General features: G+C 53.1%; 8 protein-coding genes across 8 annotated transcripts; 6 read left to right on the top strand and 2 right to left on the bottom strand.

The window, feature by feature from the left end:
• Positions 1–2,650: 2,650 nt before the first annotated feature.
• On the top strand, positions 2,651–4,759 carry NCS57_00062000 (uncharacterized protein; the record flags this gene model as incomplete). Its single annotated transcript, XM_053050703.1, has 1 exon — positions 2,651–4,759. One exon carries the CDS (start codon positions 2,651–2,653, stop codon positions 4,757–4,759), a length of 2,109 nt encoding a protein of 702 aa, XP_052919218.1.
• A 1,386-nt stretch (positions 4,760–6,145) lies between these two features.
• On the bottom strand, positions 6,146–6,887 carry NCS57_00061900 (uncharacterized protein; the record flags this gene model as incomplete). The annotated part of the gene is made up of 3 exons (XM_053050702.1): positions 6,146–6,601; positions 6,675–6,758; positions 6,855–6,887. The coding sequence occupies 3 exons, from the start codon at positions 6,885–6,887 to the stop codon at positions 6,146–6,148; spliced, it is 573 nt and encodes a 190-aa protein (XP_052919217.1).
• A 2,028-nt stretch (positions 6,888–8,915) lies between these two features.
• Positions 8,916–9,585, top strand: NCS57_00061800 (uncharacterized protein; the record flags this gene model as incomplete). The annotated part of the gene is made up of 4 exons (XM_053050701.1): positions 8,916–9,164; positions 9,217–9,297; positions 9,347–9,516; positions 9,570–9,585. The coding sequence occupies 4 exons, from the start codon at positions 8,916–8,918 to the stop codon at positions 9,583–9,585; spliced, it is 516 nt and encodes a 171-aa protein (XP_052919216.1).
• Positions 9,586–10,344: 759 nt separating this feature from the next.
• NCS57_00061700 (HpcH-HpaI domain-containing protein) lies at positions 10,345–11,433 on the top strand (the record flags this gene model as incomplete). The annotated part of the gene is made up of 5 exons (XM_053050700.1): positions 10,345–10,594; positions 10,646–10,738; positions 10,794–10,819; positions 10,869–11,136; positions 11,192–11,433. 5 exons carry the CDS (start codon positions 10,345–10,347, stop codon positions 11,431–11,433), a joined length of 879 nt encoding a protein of 292 aa, XP_052919215.1.
• Positions 11,434–11,700: 267 nt separating this feature from the next.
• Positions 11,701–12,148, bottom strand: NCS57_00061600 (Glutaredoxin-like protein; the record flags this gene model as incomplete). The annotated part of the gene is made up of 2 exons (XM_053050699.1): positions 11,876–12,148; positions 11,701–11,826 (listed from the first exon to the last, which is right to left on the bottom strand). Exons 1-2 carry the CDS (start codon positions 12,074–12,076, stop codon positions 11,701–11,703), a joined length of 327 nt encoding a protein of 108 aa, XP_052919214.1. The 5' UTR covers positions 12,077–12,148.
• Positions 12,149–12,315: 167 nt separating this feature from the next.
• Positions 12,316–13,487, top strand: NCS57_00061500 (uncharacterized protein; the record flags this gene model as incomplete). The annotated part of the gene is made up of 3 exons (XM_053050698.1): positions 12,316–12,514; positions 12,585–13,116; positions 13,169–13,487. Exons 1-3 carry the CDS (start codon positions 12,409–12,411, stop codon positions 13,485–13,487), a joined length of 957 nt encoding a protein of 318 aa, XP_052919213.1. The 5' UTR covers positions 12,316–12,408.
• A 1,013-nt stretch (positions 13,488–14,500) lies between these two features.
• On the top strand, positions 14,501–15,548 carry NCS57_00061400 (SGNH-hydro domain-containing protein; the record flags this gene model as incomplete). Its single annotated transcript, XM_053050697.1, has 3 exons — positions 14,501–14,804; positions 14,858–14,916; positions 14,967–15,548. The coding sequence occupies 3 exons, from the start codon at positions 14,501–14,503 to the stop codon at positions 15,546–15,548; spliced, it is 945 nt and encodes a 314-aa protein (XP_052919212.1).
• Positions 15,549–17,144: 1,596 nt separating this feature from the next.
• Positions 17,145–17,754, top strand: NCS57_00061300 (uncharacterized protein; the record flags this gene model as incomplete). The annotated part of the gene is made up of 2 exons (XM_053050696.1): positions 17,145–17,310; positions 17,495–17,754. Exons 1-2 carry the CDS (start codon positions 17,172–17,174, stop codon positions 17,752–17,754), a joined length of 399 nt encoding a protein of 132 aa, XP_052919211.1. The 5' UTR covers positions 17,145–17,171.
• Positions 17,755–18,681: the final 927 nt, after the last annotated feature.

Raw genomic sequence — 18,681 nt, 5'->3', positions numbered from 1 at the left:
TGGCGCCGAAAATTATTCTGGTGTGTGACTCCCAGTCTCGGTGACGCATCGCAGGCATCTCGACGCAGAGTCCTCAGTGGTCAGATATCTGTAGGCGCCCCAACATTTTGGCGTCGGATCGGTGGCCTTGGTCTTTGCTTGGTCTTGCTTTGGCCTCCTCGCTCGAGGGCGGGATGGATGGGGTTGAGAGAATTATCCAAAAGCGAAAGTGATCGGCCGTCACTAGTAGCGGCGGTAGGTCCTTCTTGGTGCACAGATAAGTTAGATACAGTAGCCGGTGCAGATTCTTCTCCCCTCGGACAGCTTCACAGTTTGTTTGTGTCCATTTCTTTTAGGTCCATCTGACTGTTGTAATATCTCCCATGTTTGTTTGTTTGGTACTTGGTACCTGCAGCCAGATGCCGAATCAGGTATGAGGTGGGAGTTACATTTGCCCTGCAGCTCTCCATCGCTGAGCTCCCCAGATAAAGCTAGCAAGCAGATGGGGCCTGACGATGGCCGATGGTCGGACACAAGCCGGATCCCTGTCTAACACGGGTCAAATTTTGTTCGGAGCACAACGTCAATGGCACTGCAGAAGGTCGTATGTAATCTTGTCTGTTGTCTGCCGATTCAGTGGGGTTTGCTCAACCATCACACTTGGTCCAAATTGGTGTGGTAGCTCCAAGCTTGACTAGCTAGGGCCCGCTGCGAGATCGCAGCTTGCGCAAGCAAACTTTTGGAGATCCAATGTCCAATCAATTGGCAAGCCGTTGGGCAAAAAGAATAGCTCTCATGCGGAGCAAAAAGCCCAATGAAGGGAAAAGCAGACGCCCGAGGCGAGTCTCGATCTCGCAACCCTTCGATGGTACAGCAACTTCCAAATTAGGAAGGTTTGCTTACGTAAAAGTCGAAAGCTCTAACCAATTGAGCTACCCGGGCTTTTTTTGTTGCGGAAACCTCTCTAACTTAAGGATATAGACCTTGAGACTTTTTCTCTGTCAAAGCTCGAAAAACCACGGGGATGGCTTCCAAGCAAACCAACGAATTATGGCCGCATCCCGCCCGGAGGCGTCCCCGAAACTGGAGGCGGCGGGGACAAAACGCCCAGCCCCGCCGCTCCTCGGACCTGTGACGACGTTGAAAACCCTGCAAGAAGGAATTGAGTCATGTCCAAATGTCCGATTCGGATTTGATGCGTTTTCTATTGACTCAACTAGGTGTGTCGAATTTCATTGGGCACGATAACGGTGTTGTATAAAACGTGCGCAGTCCTTACGTATCTTCATGCATGTGAAGCCCTAAGTCTCAAATACAGTACTGTGTTACCGCGGCATAAGACTAGCAGCGTAGTATCAACGGCAACATGAATGCTTGTGTGACTAGAAAACTAAATACCAGGTGAAGTCATGGATGCCATCTTTCCACCTCCACTATCAATTGGATGTACAGTATCAATATCCATACAATCACCCATCTTAAAACAAACTCCTGTACCAGGGGTTACCCTACATGATTTACTTATACGCCATTGGCCAATTGTCAAGCCCGGTCTGTATTAGTGCGGTAGCCGCCCAAGAGCCGAAGCTATCGGGAAGGGTTCCGGTCCCGGTGATTTCATCATGCAGGCAATCTCTCACACGAGCTCTCTCTACTGAGATTTTCGTCGTACCTTCCCATGCCGCAAGCACAGCGCTGTATGTGATCTCAGCCTTGAAACAACCGCTGATGCTGTTGTAGGGGTTGACCAGATGTCGGCAAATAGTTGATCCCACCTCCGACTACTCCCTCCCTCCCTCCCTACCTACCTAGGAAGGACTTGCTCATTCAACTCCACCCGCATTCCTCGGCCAATACAGAGTCTCCCGCGTTCCAGCTACGAGCCGCCCCAAGGGCATCTCTCTCCTTCAGAAACCGTACCCACAAGGCAGCAGAACGGCCGCAACATAGACATTATCATCGCCAAGAACAAAGCTGCTAGAAGGTCAGGCGCAGGCGCTGCTGGACCTAACTGTTCCGAAGCTATCGGCTCACGTGTGCTGGGTCTCAGATGATCTCAATTCCGTTCAAGTGAAGGATACCAAGCGGTGTCTAACAGTCATCGTAGAAACCAGGCCGTTTCTGCTTGGCATTCAAAAGACAGGATTATCACCGAGAACTTCATCATGAATGACCGTAGTCGGCATTCCGTCCTTGATGTCCCTGCAAGTCATACTCCCTCGAAACTCGCAGAGTAGCCTCTCCCAGGACTAGCCATGATGGCACTGAGCAACGTCCATCACTCCAACCCTGCCACCCTGGGAAATCCCCCTCCACACCCGCATGCAAAATGTCGCAGGCTTTGCACCTTCGGTCAATATCGATAGAGCTCTCATTGCTCTTCACCACTAACCCGTGGATCATGGCACCGAGAACGCACCGAGACAACAGTCTATACTAATCGATTGATGGCCGGATATTTCGAAAGCTGTAGCTATAAGATGGCAGCAAACTCGCCTGGAGAACTAAATCCATCATCACCATCACCATCACAACCACTTCAACCACCCTCATCACTATTTCACCCAAAGAACTTTGGCACTTGCTCCCAAAGTTTCTAGTCTCTCCTTCAGTCAACTCATCAGCCTCTTGATCATACCACTCCCTTTTTACTTCGTCAATTTTCAGCAAAATGAAGTCCATCTCGTTCGTCCTCACCCTGCTCCTCAGCAGCGCTCTGGCTGCTCCTTTCGAATCTACCTACTCTAGCCTATCCGCACGCGAGGAAGCCGGCCTGTTCGACGACTTGAAGGGCGGTAGCCTCGGCCCACGGGCTAGCGATGACACCCTCGTTGCACGAGCTACGGCTGACTTGGACAAGTTCCTTGCATCACTCGGCGGCCAGGAAAAGCGCGACGGTGAGGCGCCTTCCAAGCGTGAGGAAGCCCTCCTCGGTGGGCTCCTAGATGGTCTTCTCGGCCTGACCGGCGGCTCCGGAGGCGTTGGAGGAGCTGTAAAGGGCGCGACTGACACCGTGGGCGGCGTGACTGGTGGCCTTACTAAGGGTCTCACTGGCAAGCTAGATGGTGTCACCGGTAGCGCTGGAGGCCTTACCAAGGACCTTACCGACAAGTTGGGTGGTCTGACTGGTGGGCTCACGGGCAACAAGAAGGGAGCATATAAGCAGAAGCGCGAGGAAGCCCTCCTCGGCGAGCTCCTCAGTGCGCTTGGCGGCCTTACCGGCAGCCTGACCGGCGGCTCTGGACCCGTTGGGGGACTCGGCAAGGAGCTTACTGGAAAGCTTGGTGATGTTACCGGCAGCGCTGAAGGCCTTACCAAGGAGCTCACCGGGAAGCTGGGCGACGTAACTGGTGGGCTTACGGACGGAAAATCTGGTGAAGACGGTGCCGACAAGAAGGGATCCGACAAGAAGAAGCGTGAGGAAGCCCTCCTCGGTGGACTCCTAGATGGTCTTCTCGGCCTGACCGGCGGCTCCGGAGGCGTTGGAGGACTTACCAAGGGGCTCACTGATACTGTGAGCGGCGCGACTGGTGGCCTTACCAAGGAGCTTACTGAAAAGCTTGGTGGTTTGACCGGTGGTGCCAGTGGCTCTGCAGCCGTTGGAGATCTTCCCAAAGACCTTACCGAAAAGCTGGGTGCCCTGGCTGGCGGAAAGTCTGGTGAAGACGGAGACGACAAGAAGAAGGAATCCGACAAGCGGAAGCGCGAGGAGGCCATCGCGGGACTACCCATCTCTCTCGAAGATCTCCTCGGTCTCCTAGGGCTTGGCAAGCGTGGCGAAGAGAGTCTCTCCAAGCGCGAGGAGGCTCTTGCTGGGCTACCAGTCGGGGACCTTCTCGCTCTTCTGAAGGGGCTCGGGCTTGGCAAGAGAGATAACCAGGAGCTTTCTAAGCGCGAGGAAGCCATTGCTGGACTTCCCATCTCTCTTGAAGACCTCCTTGGTCTGCTGGGTGGACTTGGCAAGCGCGAGGAGGCTATCGCAGGACTACCCATCTCTCTCGAAGATCTCCTCGGTCTCCTAGGACTTGGCAAGCGTGGCGAAGAGAGTCTCTCCAAGCGCGAGGAGGCTACCCTGCCCATCTCCCTTGAAGACCTCCTTGGTCTTCTGGGCGGACTTGGCAAGCGTGAGGAGGCTATCGCTGGATTGCCCATCTCTGTCAAGGATCTTCTTAGTCTTCTAGGCGGACTCAGCAAGAGTGGTAAGAAGACCCTCCCCAAGCGCGAGGAGGCCATTGCCGGACTGTCTGTTGAGGAACTGCTCGCCGGTCTGCTGGGTGGTCTTGGCAAGCGAGATGGACAGGAGCTATCTGAGCGCGAGGTGGCTGGCATTGGCAGAATTCTTAGCCTCAACCTCCTGCCGCTCACCAAGGGGTCAGGAAAGCGAGAGGAGCCAAAGGCTGAGGAGCTTGTGGACCCTATTATCGCCGACGGAGCATCTGTTGAGCGGCGAGACCCCATCGTTCTCACTCCTGAGATCATCAAGGCCCTCATTCAGCAGAAGCTTGAGGGTGCCAAGAAGGGCAAGACCGACAACAAGGGCAAGGACAGCGGCAATGACAAGCGCGAGGTGGCAAACAACCACGAAGCCGCTGCCAATGTTCCTACCGATGAGCTCAAAGAAATTCTTGCGGCCGTCCTGGGTGGTGCTATCAAGCTCCCTGCCATTGACTCGATCAAGAAGGGTGTGGAGGACAAGGCAGGTGATGCGAAGGATGTGGCTCAGGATGCCTCGGGAAAGACTAAGGAGGCTGTTGCTGCCGTTGACCCTGTCTCTGCTTAGGGACTCGGTTTGTGATGCTTGATGAGGCAGTTGGATGTTAGGGGAGGAGTTGGACAGAAAAAGCGATGGACAGAAAGGGGAGAGAAGGATCCATTCACTATTCTCAGCAAACGTTATTTTCATTCTTAGCCAGCTTAGTAGTCAGTCAGGATTTATTTCATCAAAATGTCGTATCAGTTGCTTATTACACTCACGCCTCGCCTTAATTACCCCGTGAATATTTAGAAATAGATAGTTATATCTTTACTCGTCTTCCGGCATAAGCTTTGGTAGCTCTTGGTAATGCCACCCTAAATAGAACAAGTTTGTTGTGCTGGCTTTACACATGATTCTTTGTTCTGGTGCCATTGGTGAAGAATAACCCAAAGCACACTTGGTGTTCTGTTCATTGCCATGGCTTTTTTGGGTGCTCGACGAACAAAGGCGTTGGTGTTCCATTAACCTCCATAAATATGATGGTATGGCCGGCCTCCTGCCAGAGCAGAAATCCCTGCGACCTCTTACAGACCTCTTTCATCTTACATTCAACTTTTAATATCCCGTAGATCTGTATCTTTACCATCATCCGCTTATCCTGCAATAACACAACAAGGCCGTGGACACTGCGGAACGCAGGAGCTCCAAAATGTGCTATCAGATGTCCTTATATCATTGTCGCCACATGGGTCGTGAGCGCATACCATGTCAGAGGGTACCGCCGCGAAGAAACTACTACTGTCTGAGTCCTTTGGTAGACTGCCTATGGCCACCTTGCTATTGCGACGACTTGCCCAACCCTCTGCAGCGGGTGAATAGGGCCTGCGAGAGCTGCAGGACCAAGCCCATTGAGGACTGGCCGTTGCGGAACAAGTCCATCTGTAATAGGGGGCGTGGGAAGTAGATGATGGCATAAATAGATATAGATGGTGCTTTCTTAAATGCTAACTTGATTATCAAGAACAACTCCGTACACTCCAGGCGGCATTCAAGACGCCAGCCAACATGACCCCGTTCACCGTACAGATAGATAGATTCCTTCTCCAAATTGTGCATGCTGAATTTGATTGATAATGTGTGGCTCTCAAAGCAACCTAACAGCCGTGTAAGCAAATGAAAACTGCTATAGTAAACATGAAGCGTGTGAGAAGATGATACGGGTGAGGTCACCAAAACCACCTTGCACTCCAATAATGGCCCAAAGACCGTCGCGGACTTTTCCATCCGTAAGATGCGACACAAAAGTCGGCATTTTCATATGTTGATGGCGGTTCGGCCAGGCTCGTGGGCTCGAATCGCGGTTTGTCTGGGCACTTGAACTGACATGCATTCGCATCCTTGGGTAATTGACCGCCTGCCAAGACATGGGGCTCAAGGACGACGCTGCAAGCCAGATCCAGGCACCGCCCTTTATTGGGCCTTGCCGTTCTTGGACTTGGCCTTGAACTTCTCAATCTCGACCTGAACCTTCTTGTTCACACGAGCCTGCAGTTCGGGCCTGTAACCAAGCATGAAGAGCATCTCGAGCCACACAAACATGGGGGCAAGGAAGATGGCCTGAATGAGGTTATCGAGCAGGGCAGGGGCCCGACCCTCAAAGGTGCCGTGGCCGATGAACTGGAAGATCCAGCAGACGATGTGGAGGGCCAAGGCACCCTGGAAGGTCGTCTCGGGACTCTGCTGGCGCAGGTAGTTGCCAAACGCGGCACCACCCATGCAGAAAGCGGCCAGAAGGAATCCAGCAAAGGGCTCGAGGAGCAAATACAGCAGGGAGTAGAGGCTGGCGGCGATGGTACCAAGGTTGAGTTCCAGATAGGGGATGGTGAGCCAGGATGGTGTGGGGATGAGAGTGCCAGTATATGTGGCCTACAAGTACCGGTGAGCAGATATTCGCGGTAAATGAGTGATCAGCAATGAGAGACCAAGGGATAAGACGAACCATGCAAAAGGCCGAGATGAGGATGAGAGGAACGCAGACCATGTGAATGGCGATATTGATCGAGTTATGGTGGTAAGCACCATACTGGACAGAGCATGGTTAGCGGACTCGAGATATGACATCGATGTGGACTCAAGCGCAATAGAGCTTGAGCAGTAAAAGACCGTGTGAGGGACTTACAAAGGTCAAGTGCTGCTCTAGGTCTAGAGACATGATGGGCGATGGCTTGGCAGAGAAGACGGCGGCAGTTGAGATAAACCGAAACGACAGACGCAAGCAGAAAAGGACAAGATCCAACAACTGGGCAATAGAATAGGGATACAGTCAGTTGAGTCGAGTTGAGTCGAGACCTTGGCTGGAACCTAAGCTGGCTGCGGTTGTGGATCTGGCGGTATTAGGAAATTCCGGGGCGGGATAAGGCGGAGAGGAGACGAAGGCCTGGTCGATGATGCGATGTTGATATCGTCACGGCCCAGGTAATTAGGAGAAGGTACGTAAATAAAGACAGCGCAGTGCAGTGCAGCCAGGTGACCGACTCTCTTTGAGAATGAGCCGAGGCCTATTGGACGGTACGGTACGGTGGCGCGTTACGGACAGGAGCAGTAGAAAAGGAGAGAGCAGAAGCGAACAAGCCAAAGATGCAGACAGACGAAAGCCAAAAAGAGGAGGGGGAGGAGGAAGATGAAAGGGAAGGAGGTGAAGGAGGTGGAAGAGGCCGAGGTGGAGGGAGGTTGGAAGTGAATGGAGTGAGAGCGTCTGTCGCAGGCCAGGCCGGTAATGAGTGAGTGAATGAATGAATGGATGAATTACTTGCTGTGTTGTCCTGGCGGGCATGTGCTAGGTTTTTTCCCTCTCTCACTCTCACTCTGTGTCCACTAGCAATGGGACACTTCCAGGTTTGGGGGCACCTGCGCCTGCGCCTGCACCTGCCTGCACCTTCCACAGCGCACCTCACCTCACACCTGCACCTTCCCATGTGGGGCAGGGTCCGTGTCCGTGCCTCGGATCAACTGGAGCTTCTTTCCTTCCATCCCATGTCTGTCTGTCTGTCTATCCATGCCCATGCCCATGTTATAATATGGTCGTGTGCCCATTCTCCAAACTCATCAGACCCTTCATTTGACTAGAGCAAACTCGCCAAGGGCACCTGGAATCATGCCTACTGGTTGCGCACTGCCATTGCCCCTTGCTTCTTCCCCGGGTTTTTTGGTTTTTTCTTTGCAAGGGGACAAGGTTTTGGGGAGCGTCGCTTAAAGGCCATCGTACCACTACCGGTATCCATGGCACCGGGGACTGGATAGGTGCGAGCACTTTGGGGCCTCCACTGACAGCTCCCTCGTATTATCCATCCCTCCAAAATGATGACACGGAGACAGTACCGCCGAACCTCAGATCCCTTCCATCCAGTACTGTTAGTTCTCCGCTCTTGCCGTCCACTTCAACCCGCCAATTGATTGATACCCACGTTGGAGGCCACCATCCAGGGTAGACACCTCTCCCTCTCGGTTGTTGATGTTGTCTGTCACTCACTGCCGGCTTACATTCTGCAGCAGCTGAATGGTCAGCTTGGGGGGCCTCTTCCGACTTGCATTGCCTGATTCCGGGCCGTCACTATCAAGGCCCGGCCGTGGTGGAGCTGGGAATTGCCGCACCTGCAGTCCTTCCCGCTCGCTGTGCATGCCATGCCAGAGCCAAAAAGAAGACATGAGCCACACTTCTTTGTCTGCCACTCCTGTGGCTGATGAAAAGTCTCCACCAAGATGAGGCGCGACAAGCTCGGCCTCTGACTGGGTAAATATTTCTGCTGCGCCAGCAACACCTCTCAGCCTCGTCGAATGTCTCCAAACCTTTGCATCTCACCAGGCATCCTTTATCACCTGGCCACTCTTTGCGCCCGTGTCGTTTAGGCTTGCGGCCCTAGTTTGACGCGACGACGTGAAGTCTATCTTTGTATTCGTTCCGCCTTGTCCTCCTCCCTCTCCATCTCCCAAAAACCGCAAACCGTCGTCGCGCGTTGTCCGGTTTCCGTTGCTGTTCCTCTACGCCTTTCAACGACGCGCGCGCGCACCTGTCGCTGCCTCTCGAACGATCGTATAACCGCTTCCAACGATAAATTTCGGCTAGATCTTGTGCTTCCTCAATTATCTCATCTTTGTTGCTTCCATCTCGACTCTCGACTGAACGCCCCTTGTCGCAAAACTCGTCCCCGATACGACACGATACGACTCTATACCCTTCATCATGTTCTTTCTCTACAATCTGGAACGTAGGGTCACCCTGCACCCATCGTTCTTCGGTCGCAACATGCACGATCTCGTGACACACAAGCTCCTAACCGACGTCGAGGGCACATGCGCCGGCAGCTACTTCATCATTTCCATCATGGACACCTTTGACATCTCCGAGGGCCGCATCCTCCCTGGAAACGGCCTCGCAGAGTTCACAGTTGGCTATCGCGCCGTCGTATGGCGGCCCTTCAAGGGCGAGACGGTAAGGCTGCAGTTGCCGACTCTTGACGATACCGGAGTCTGACACGACCCAGGTCGATGCAGTCGTGTACTCGATCAACCCTCAGGGTTTCTTTGCTCGAGCAGGACCACTGCAACTATTTGTATCAGCGCATGTATGTTGAGCCTTGCGCCGAGGTGACCTCCTTCTGACCATCGGCACAGTTGATTCCCAGCGACATCAAGTGGGATCCCAACGCGACACCACCCCAATTCACCAACAATGAGGACACAGTCATTGAGCCCGATACCCACGTTCGCGTAAAAATCATTGGTACCAGGACCGAGGTCGGAGAGATGTGGGCTATTGGCAGCATCAAGGAGGACTACTTGGGGTACGCAAACGACATGGTCTCGGCTCTCCTCTCACTGCTAACGCTGCTCGCAGGTGCCTCCAGGATTAATACTCGAACGTGATGATGAATGAATTCACACAAACACTAGGATGGTTCAAGCTTCTACTGGCTAGTGGACCGCCTTGCACGGCACAACTGACACTGCCAGAACCATCCGCCATATGGACAGCTGCCCTCGACAGATTGTTGGCTAGTTGTGCAGAACTCTCGGGCAATTGAATTGGCGCAAGACAGGTTGGGCGCTGGCATTGGATTTCTGACAAAACATGATATTGGTTGAGGGGGCAATGAAAGCAGAGCGTCATACTCACTGATGTTACTAAACGTCAAGATGGCTGCAGCAGTAGCAGCAGATGCTTAGTTAGAGATGCCAGACATAGAGCCTGCTGTGAAGGGATTGGCGGCAGTTATTGCTATCTATCTGTCTGTCTGTCTAGATCCGGCAGCAAGTGGCTAACTAGACACGCTACACGCAAGTTGATGCAGTTACAAATTGAAAAGCAGATACCCCAAGTCATTGACGCCCTATGACAAGCGTTGACACAAGTCCCACGGCTGTGAAAGCCGAGATGCGGCGTTGGCTGCAGTCTTTGATCGGCTGACAACTTCCCCAGAACCCCACACTGATAGCACCCCCCACGCTGTTGTGCCTGGGATCTACATCCATGGGTACATATATTATACAGGACTCAAGAGGTTGAATGTTCAACGATTGAAAACCCTACATCTTCTATATTCTTCTGTCGCTCTAACCTCTTGGCGTATTTGAAATTACACTTTCACTCTACTGCTAAGAAGAGGTCCACCATGAAGCTCTTGTCATCGACAGCTCTCCGAATGAGACCAGCTCTCACTGCTGGCAACTCACTACGGTTGCGGGGGACAGCGAGACATCTAACCACGATGCAGGCGTCGAACCGGTTGCGTACGGCGCTCAAAGAGGGTAGAAAGTCTATGGGCGCCTGGCAGATGCTCCCCGGCGCAAACATATCGCGAGTGTTGGCGCGGTCTGGGGTTGACTGGGTCCTGGTTGACTGCGAGCATGGAAACTTGGATGGTGGGGATTCTTGGTCGAGAGAATGAAGGGGCACCGCTGATGAGCCTTTAGATGGCGCTATGCATGATGCTGTCCCGGCGATTGCAGCATTGGGAGTGTCACCCATTGTGAGATTGCCCGACATCCAAGGCTGGATGGTGAAGCGTAAGACCTCAGAAGATATACCACACTACTTGAAGATGAGGCTAACCTTTCTCAGGTGCTCTCGACAGCGGAGCCCATGGTGTAGGTGTTGAGCCTAAAATATGGCATTCAGGGTGTTGACTTGATCTAGATAGTCGTGCCGTTGCTACGAACTCCCGAAGAAGCTCGACAGCTCGTCCAGTCGTCCAAGTTTCCACCCTTGGGCCAACGAGGCTTCGGCTCTCCAATTGCCCCAGAGCGATTCAACCCAGTGCCTTCCTTCACAGATTACCTCCAGCAGGCCAACGACTCCCTCTTGACTATTGTCCAGATTGAGACCAAGGAGGCGCTCGAGTCCATTGACGAGATTGCCGCTGTTGAGGGTATCGATGTCTTGTTTGTTGGGCCATTTGATCTAGGTCAGCTTCTTTTAGACATTCGCCAGCTTTTGCAAACCGTATTGACTCGTAGCAGGAAATAACATTGGTCATCCCATTATAAACGGCGTCATGACACAGGAGCTGAAAGACGCCATCGCCAAGGTGCTCTCTGCAGGTCAGAAAGCCGGCAAGAAGACGGGAGTGTACTGCACGGGAGGCGAGCAGGCAAAACTATTCGCGGACCAGGGCTTTGACATGATGAATGTCGTGACGGACTACACGGCGCTGGGCGTTGTGGCCAAGGAGCAGCTCAGCTTTGCCGAAGGGAGGCCCTAATTCTGCTAGAAATGCATAGTATATGCGATCTAGCTTGTGAATAGCACTACAGGACGAGCGCTCAACAAGCAGTGAGAAACAAGAGCGCAACCACACCCTCAAGCTCATTCGCAATGGTCCCGTGATGATTTATGCCCGGCAGCGTCCACTCTTCGGGCTTCTAAACTTACATCCTGAAAACGGCGATTACTAACTACCCTACATTGAAATTGATGGGATTCAGGGGACAGGCATATGTACGCTTCTATCGGCTACAAATGATACTAGCTAGCTCTTCTCGGCCTTGTCCATCTGGGCCTCGACCTGATCGACTGTGAACCTGTGCATCAGCTTGATGGCCTTGCCGACCTTGGCAGGATCTTCCTCTGGTGCCGTTGCCTTGCTGATGTGTATCTGTTGCGCGTGTGAACGGATTGCGTGGCTGTGATTACGTTTTGCCTACCACAGGGACGTCAAAGTCGTAGAGGTCCCTCCACTTCTTCGACTCGGGCTTTGGAAGGTCAATGTTGACTTCTGTGTAGGCGAATGGCCGCTTGTCCCAGACATCGGAGAGGACGCTTTTTGCCTGGGTGCAGAGGCCGCAGGTGTCGCGGGTGAAGAAGGTGATTCTGGTGGATTGGAGGAGGCGACGAGTGGCAAACATGATGAGCCGCGCTAAATAATGACAATCAATCTGGCTAGAGAAATGAGTTTTCTTGATTGGAATGTCAATGGCTTGAAAACGGAATAACAACATGGGTCGATAGCTTCATCTTCAGCTGCACCAAACTGCCAACCATCCATCACTGACCCCGCACCAAAACAGGAAGGCGGTGGACCTGAAGCTCCCTCTCCAGCATCGTCATCGCTGGAATTCTAGAAGCTCCCACCCCACAGACTCGACAACTCCCAAAATCTCTACTCTCCCCTTTATTCACAGACGGGTTTGCAATTCTTCGAGAGATCATAGAGCTATACCCACCTGGAATCTGCAAGATGGCCCAAAAGTGTGTCCATCAGGGTTGTGGAAAGGAGTTTACCGATGCTGATGAGAAATGCGAGTACCACCCCGGTCCGCCAATCTTTCACGAGGGGCAGAAAGGTAAGCATTGGATTCATCAAGAAGCAACCTTTATGCTTTACCCACGCACACGCTAATTCATCATGTAAAGGATGGAAGTGCTGCAAGCCTCGAGTCCTGACCTTTGACGAGTTCATGGACATTCCCCCCTGCACCACAGGTACACACTCAACGACCGACAAGCCTCCCCAGCTGGAGGAGAAGCCCCAGGAGGACGAAGCTGCCCTCGCGCAGAAGATCGACGCCCTCAACGCTGCTGCTCCCTCCCGCACACCCATCCAGACTGCCCAGCACGCTCCGACTCCGCCTCCTCCGCCGCCAGAGTCCGAAGATGACGACCCTAGCCTCGAGATCCCCGATGGCGCTGCCTGCAAGCGCAAGACTTGCGGCGCAGTCTACAAGAAGGGCAGTTCTAGAGATGATGAAGAGTGTGTGCATCACCCTGGGGTGCCCATCTTCCACGAGGGAAGCAAGGGTTACTCCTGCTGCAAGCGCAGGGTGCTGGAGTTTGACCAGTTCATGAAGATTGAGGGCTGCAAGACCAAGACAAAGCATCTATTCGTGGGCAGTGGAAAGAATGGCAACGGCAATGGCGGCGCTGAGGAGGTTCTAACTACAGTCCGGTAAGTGTTGGATTCTCGAGGGCTTGTCAACCGTGATGCTCACAATGTACAGGCACGACTTTTACCAGACCCCGGCCAACGTCATCGCCTCCTTCTTCCTCAAGAAGATCAACAAGGAGACGGCCAAGGTCGAACTACAGACCAAGCAAGTGAACCTCGACCTCACGACAACCGACCCAACCCCCAAGCGATACACGGCCGAGGTACCCCTCTTTGCGTCAATCGACACAGAGAAGTCCTCATTCAAGATCCTCGGCACTAAGCTGGAGCTGGTTCTCGCCAAGTCGGACGGAAGTTCGTGGCCGGTGCTGCGGGGGGATGAGGCGCTGACGGGCGAGATCCTACAGGTTGGCCGGGCTGGAAGGGCATGAGTGCGTGAAGAATGGCAAGAATTGAGCATGACACGGAGTTTAGGTGACGGTTGAAAGGGCGTTGATAGATGATGGCTACATCTGGCCAAGTGTGTTTACCGGGTTGGAGAGTGAAATTAGCGAGCGGGAGAAGGCCAGGTTATGGATAGGATTAAGAGATTCAGGAAGAACCAAAATGACAAGCATCCCTTAAAGAATGACTATTGGTATGTACTCATGTGAGGTCTGAAGAACCTTGGTAGTTGAGTGGCATAACAAGGGAGTTGCTGAGATTTTGACTATTCATGCCTTCCATTGATAGGGTAAACAACCATTTACTCGGCATTTTGCAAGCAAATGAGTGTTTACAGAGCATGATGCATGATGATCTCGTTTTAATGCTTGTATGCATCAACACTGCCTCAACAAACCTTGTTCGGACACAATGCTCCTCTTGCGGCCTGCGCTCAAGGGGCTTTCGAATTAGCTTTCGAGACTTCGGCTCGCACACTTGATCGTTATCTTGCATGGTTATCAAGACCTATTCAATGCTCTTGTCTCAGTTTAACCAAAGCTAAAGTCGGCTACCCGACGTATGAGCAAACTGCATCGAACGCACGTGTCTGGCATGACGGCGAATTACTATATTTATCTCTGACAGAACGCCCCTTTAGATCCATGGCAAAGACCCACAGATGGACATCATCGCCGTCACTATGGATGCTTTGCCTCGTAAACCCGGCGTATCCGGTGGGTTAATTGTTGGTTCCAGAACCAACATTTGAGAGCTCTGAAACAACTTGACCGGAAACACGCAAGGCCCGCAGCTTACGACAAGGCCAAGAGGTTTCCCATGTAGGTAATTACAGGTACGTGCCAGAGAAGATTCCATGATCCTTGAGGCCGAGCCGGCTTATTTATCCACGCGAGATCTGCAGCTCAGCTGCAGCGCAAGTTAGTTAGTACTTGTTTCCATAGCATCCGTCATCACTCTTCTTGGGACACGTCTTGTATTGCTACCTCTTTTGCATTGTATGCTCATCTTGTACCATGTCAGAATGTGGCATCTTGTATGGCTCTGCGTGACCATTGCCCAAGTGATAGCATCCTCAGAGATTCGGGCCAAGCAGGAAACCTTGAGCGTTGGCAAGGCCAGTGGCAACTTTTCGCATTACGATGTCCTCAACTACACTGCCACTGAGCCAGGCCGGCCGGTAAAGCCGGGGACGAAGCTGCGTATCCTCTGCGCTGGCGACTCGATCACTTCTGGGTGGAAGAGCGAACAGGACGGTGGTGATGGTGATGGCTATCGGCGTCAACTCCAGAAGGACTTGTCGGGTAGGTTGGATCCTTTCTTCGGCCACGCGTGAATACTGACTCGGCGTCAACAGAGGATGAAGTCGTCTTTGCGGGCACGGTTGAAGGGGGTACAATGACGGACGGCTACTTTGTAAGTGCTCCCGTTCGCGACTGAGACGTTGCGCTCACTCAATTCTATAGGCGGCCTGGCCGGGGAAGACGATACAGGTCATAAGTGACAGGATCGGCCCTTCTCTTGATCAGAGACCTAACATCATCCTCCTCCACGCCGGGACAAATGACATGAACTCGAGATCTCGACTCACACAGGCGGAAACCCCAGCAGACGCGGCAGAGCGGCTGGGTAGGCTCATCGACAAGATGATAAAGGCGTGCCCGGACGCAGTCATCCTGGTCGCAGTCATCGTCGGAACATGCGATACCACCAAGGTTGCAAAGACGCCAGAGTACCAGGCCCTGATCCCGGGTGTCGTTCAGGAGCGGCGGCAGGCCGGCCACCACGTGCTGGCGGTGGACTTTTCCACGTATCCTATCCAAGACCTGCGAGACTGCGTGCACCCGACGAACGAGGGATATCGATTGTTCGGCGATTACTGGTACGACTTTGTTACGCAGATACCGAGCAGCTGGATCAAGGAGCCTGTTGGGGATGATCCGCAGCGCAGCGTGGCGGATGGGACTCGGCGGATCAGTAAGAATGATGTATTGCGTACTGGGCTATTCTGGGTATTTTGCTGGAGTGTAACAGACATGTTTCCATGATTGGATTATTGTTGGATATGTAGGTATTCATATTCATGATGGATGCATGTTTCCCCATGATGGAGTTGTGAGTGCTGCCTGAGTGAGTCGAGGCAACGTTTGTGCAACGTGCATGATTGGTGTCACTTGATTGTGAAATTCTCTCGACAAGAGATAATGAAGCTTGACTTACAACCTCATCATCAGCCCCATGTCTGCAATGAAGTGAGGTGAGCGAGCGACGTACACGCAATTACCCCTGCCCCTCAAACTGCCTGTTCGGCCATCTGAGCGCTTGGCTGATGAGAAGCTGGCCAAATACAGCGTCTACCTCGACGAGTCCGGGATTGTTGAGCTGAACGTCTAAACGGACAGGGCAGGATTCGTGGAAAAGACTGGGGTGACTCTGTATTAATTCGTAGCTTGCTTGACCTTGATGGAATAGGTAGCCTTTGCATCGAAGTGAGCGAGACTGGTACGCACGTCTGGGCACTTCAACCTATCCATCACTGCCTACATGAGGCCGGAACAGATTGGATGCTTTGAAATACGTAGTAGTCGAATAAACCATCAGGTCTGGAAGGACACCTGAGATAAATCCCACCTGAACATTGATTAGCGGGTCTCAAGGAATTCGAGTTGCTACGAGCGATACTTACTACCCCATGGTGTTCTTATGCCCCCTTGTCATGCTGGATAGATATCGCCAGCATTCGTTTCTTCATGTGCTAGATTTGACCGTCCGTTACTTGGCAGAAGATACTCAGAGGTAATCGTGCGGGAAACCATCTCCGTCGTGTGCTCGTATTGTTTCAGCAGCGATGTTCGAGCAGGGGTCACTCACCTTCTCCCCCAAACTCCACGGACCAACGAGCGAGTACAGGCCAAAAGATCGGAGACGGCACAGACCAGAAGATTGACAGGCTCATCTCCATCTTGCGCTGCAAACTCCCCTCTCCCCCCATGCCCTGCCCAGGCAAACTGGGGAATCCCACTTTTCTCCGCCATTGCGAGACCCAATGTCAGAAATGCAAGGTTCCTGATAAGCCCGGAACCAAGCCAAGCCAAGACAAGAAGACGACTCGTGGCCGTGGAGATGGAGATGAGCAGTCCGTCTCACACCCGATATGGGGGCGAGCTCCATTGAACTCACCAAATTCGGATACGTAACCAGAGACCCAAGCGCGGCCTCTTACTGGCTACCTTCGCCTTCATCACTGCCACACCCCTTCTCGTCTCTCATGGCTCCTTGCTTGGCGCCTAGCCTCCAGGGCCTCGCACGCGCTGAACCATCCCGCATCTAGTGGCTCCCACTGGGCTCTTAGTGGCTTCAGCCTCTTTGGTGGCAGTCCGGGGGTGCTTGTGACGACTGATAAGAGATAGTGATATCGTTCCGAAGCTGATAGATAACGGGTTTGGTTGTTGCCATGATGCCATAGTTCATCCAATACCAGCCCTTATCAGAGGTTGTACCTGTTCTCAGAAAACAAGCTTAACCTGATGGCTGAGCTGCCATTCCCCCGGCCTCAGCTATAAGTTGTCGCCATGCCCTGCGCTCGCGCAGCCGTCATCTCTCACGGCACGCCTTGACAGCAAGATATCCGGATCCGAAGCGCAATATTCAACCCGTTCATTTTAGCAAATATGACAGCTGAAGTCTCTCACGGCCGCGGCGGCGCAGGCAACTTCCAGCCAGACGACACCCAGTATATCGACGGCGAGGTCGTTCGCACAGGTGTCGAGGGTAGCCATGGTGACGGCGCATTCAGCTCCGGTCGAGGTGGTACGTATTGACGACTTTCCTTGGTCCTTTCCATCAGAATTCTGGTCATATGCTGGCGTCAACTTCGCTCAGGCATGGTACACCCTCTGCCTTTGCTTCCATGTTCCGACGTGCAGTCTCTCAATTGCACTCTTGACCAAGAAGCATTGTTTCGCGCCGCTGACACGATTAAACTTAATCATAGGCGCCGGAAACATCTCCGACGTTGGCTCCAAGCCCACCGAGCGTAGGGACAAGGACATCATTCCAGACGCTGCTGTTCGGCCGAGTATGGACGGCCGAGACTACCACACCGGCCGAGGCGGTGCTGGTAACGCTCAGACGGCTGCTGCTGCCGAGAGAAAGTCGGAGGAGAAGCTAGTGACTGAGAAGCCTGCAATTGTGGCCCCAGTTGGCCTCGCCGACAAGCTCAAGGCCATGATCTTTGGAGGCAAGAAGAAGTAGGGGTCTCTTGGTTGGGATGAGTTGTGATTGCGACGATGAGTACGGAGGAGACAGACTGAGTCCCCCTGGGCAGTGTTGTGCTGGCCTAGGGCCATGTTGGACTTGAGATACCCCTGATATCATGGTTTCCCGTTGATCAATTTGATTGCCCTTGATGGCGCTGGCGAGTGCGCATAGAAAAGAACAGAACAGGACATTTGCCCTGGGTACTTGGTGTGATCAAGTGCCGAACACCGCCTGTGACCACACGCAGATCCTGCGGTTCTCCTGATCCCTTGGCACTGATACCTGACAGCTGCCAACCTTGGGATCTTCGTTCCCATAAGACAAGTCAGCTCGGAGAGTCGACGAGCAAGCTGAGATAGGAACACCAGGGACACGGAACAGGCCCAAGATCGCTGAAATGACGTTGGGCATCCTCGTCCAGGATAATCCCTCCTGGTCCACTTCCCCTCATCTGTCGTTCTTTGCAAGCCTTGATACGTGAAATGAGCCGATAATTACACTACGGGAAATCGAGTTCATCCCGCACAAGGCATTGCCTGGGCGTTTAGCGTAGCCGTAGTTGAGTCTGAGGGTGCTGAAAAGAGCATGTCGATATTCCCGGATTGGCTGTTCCCTGCGGCTCTTGTTTCTCCAAGCTCCGGGCTAAGCCAGTTTGGCACGGTGCAAATGCAACTCTGGACTAAGAGAAACTGCAGGCTCCTTGTTAGTGCCGAAGTTGTCCGTCAAAGACCCTGATATGAGCAGCCCAAAGATCGCCCAAGGTGGCCTTGATTATGCTACCCTCGTCCGGCCTGCATCTCCCCCGGAGACGAGACCCAAAAGCAGCGAATAAACGCCGCGGCAGGCCCGTCGTGATTCTTGCGATCAATATCTTGTTAACCCTCTTTCAGCATAGATGGATCCTTTGTTGGCTGCCCGTGT

Source organism: Fusarium keratoplasticum, chromosome 1 (genome assembly GCF_025433545.1).
Source record: "Fusarium keratoplasticum isolate Fu6.1 chromosome 1, whole genome shotgun sequence".
Classification (NCBI taxonomy): Eukaryota; Fungi; Ascomycota; class Sordariomycetes; order Hypocreales; family Nectriaceae; genus Fusarium; species Fusarium keratoplasticum.
This window is presented reverse-complemented; position numbering and strand designations above follow the sequence as displayed.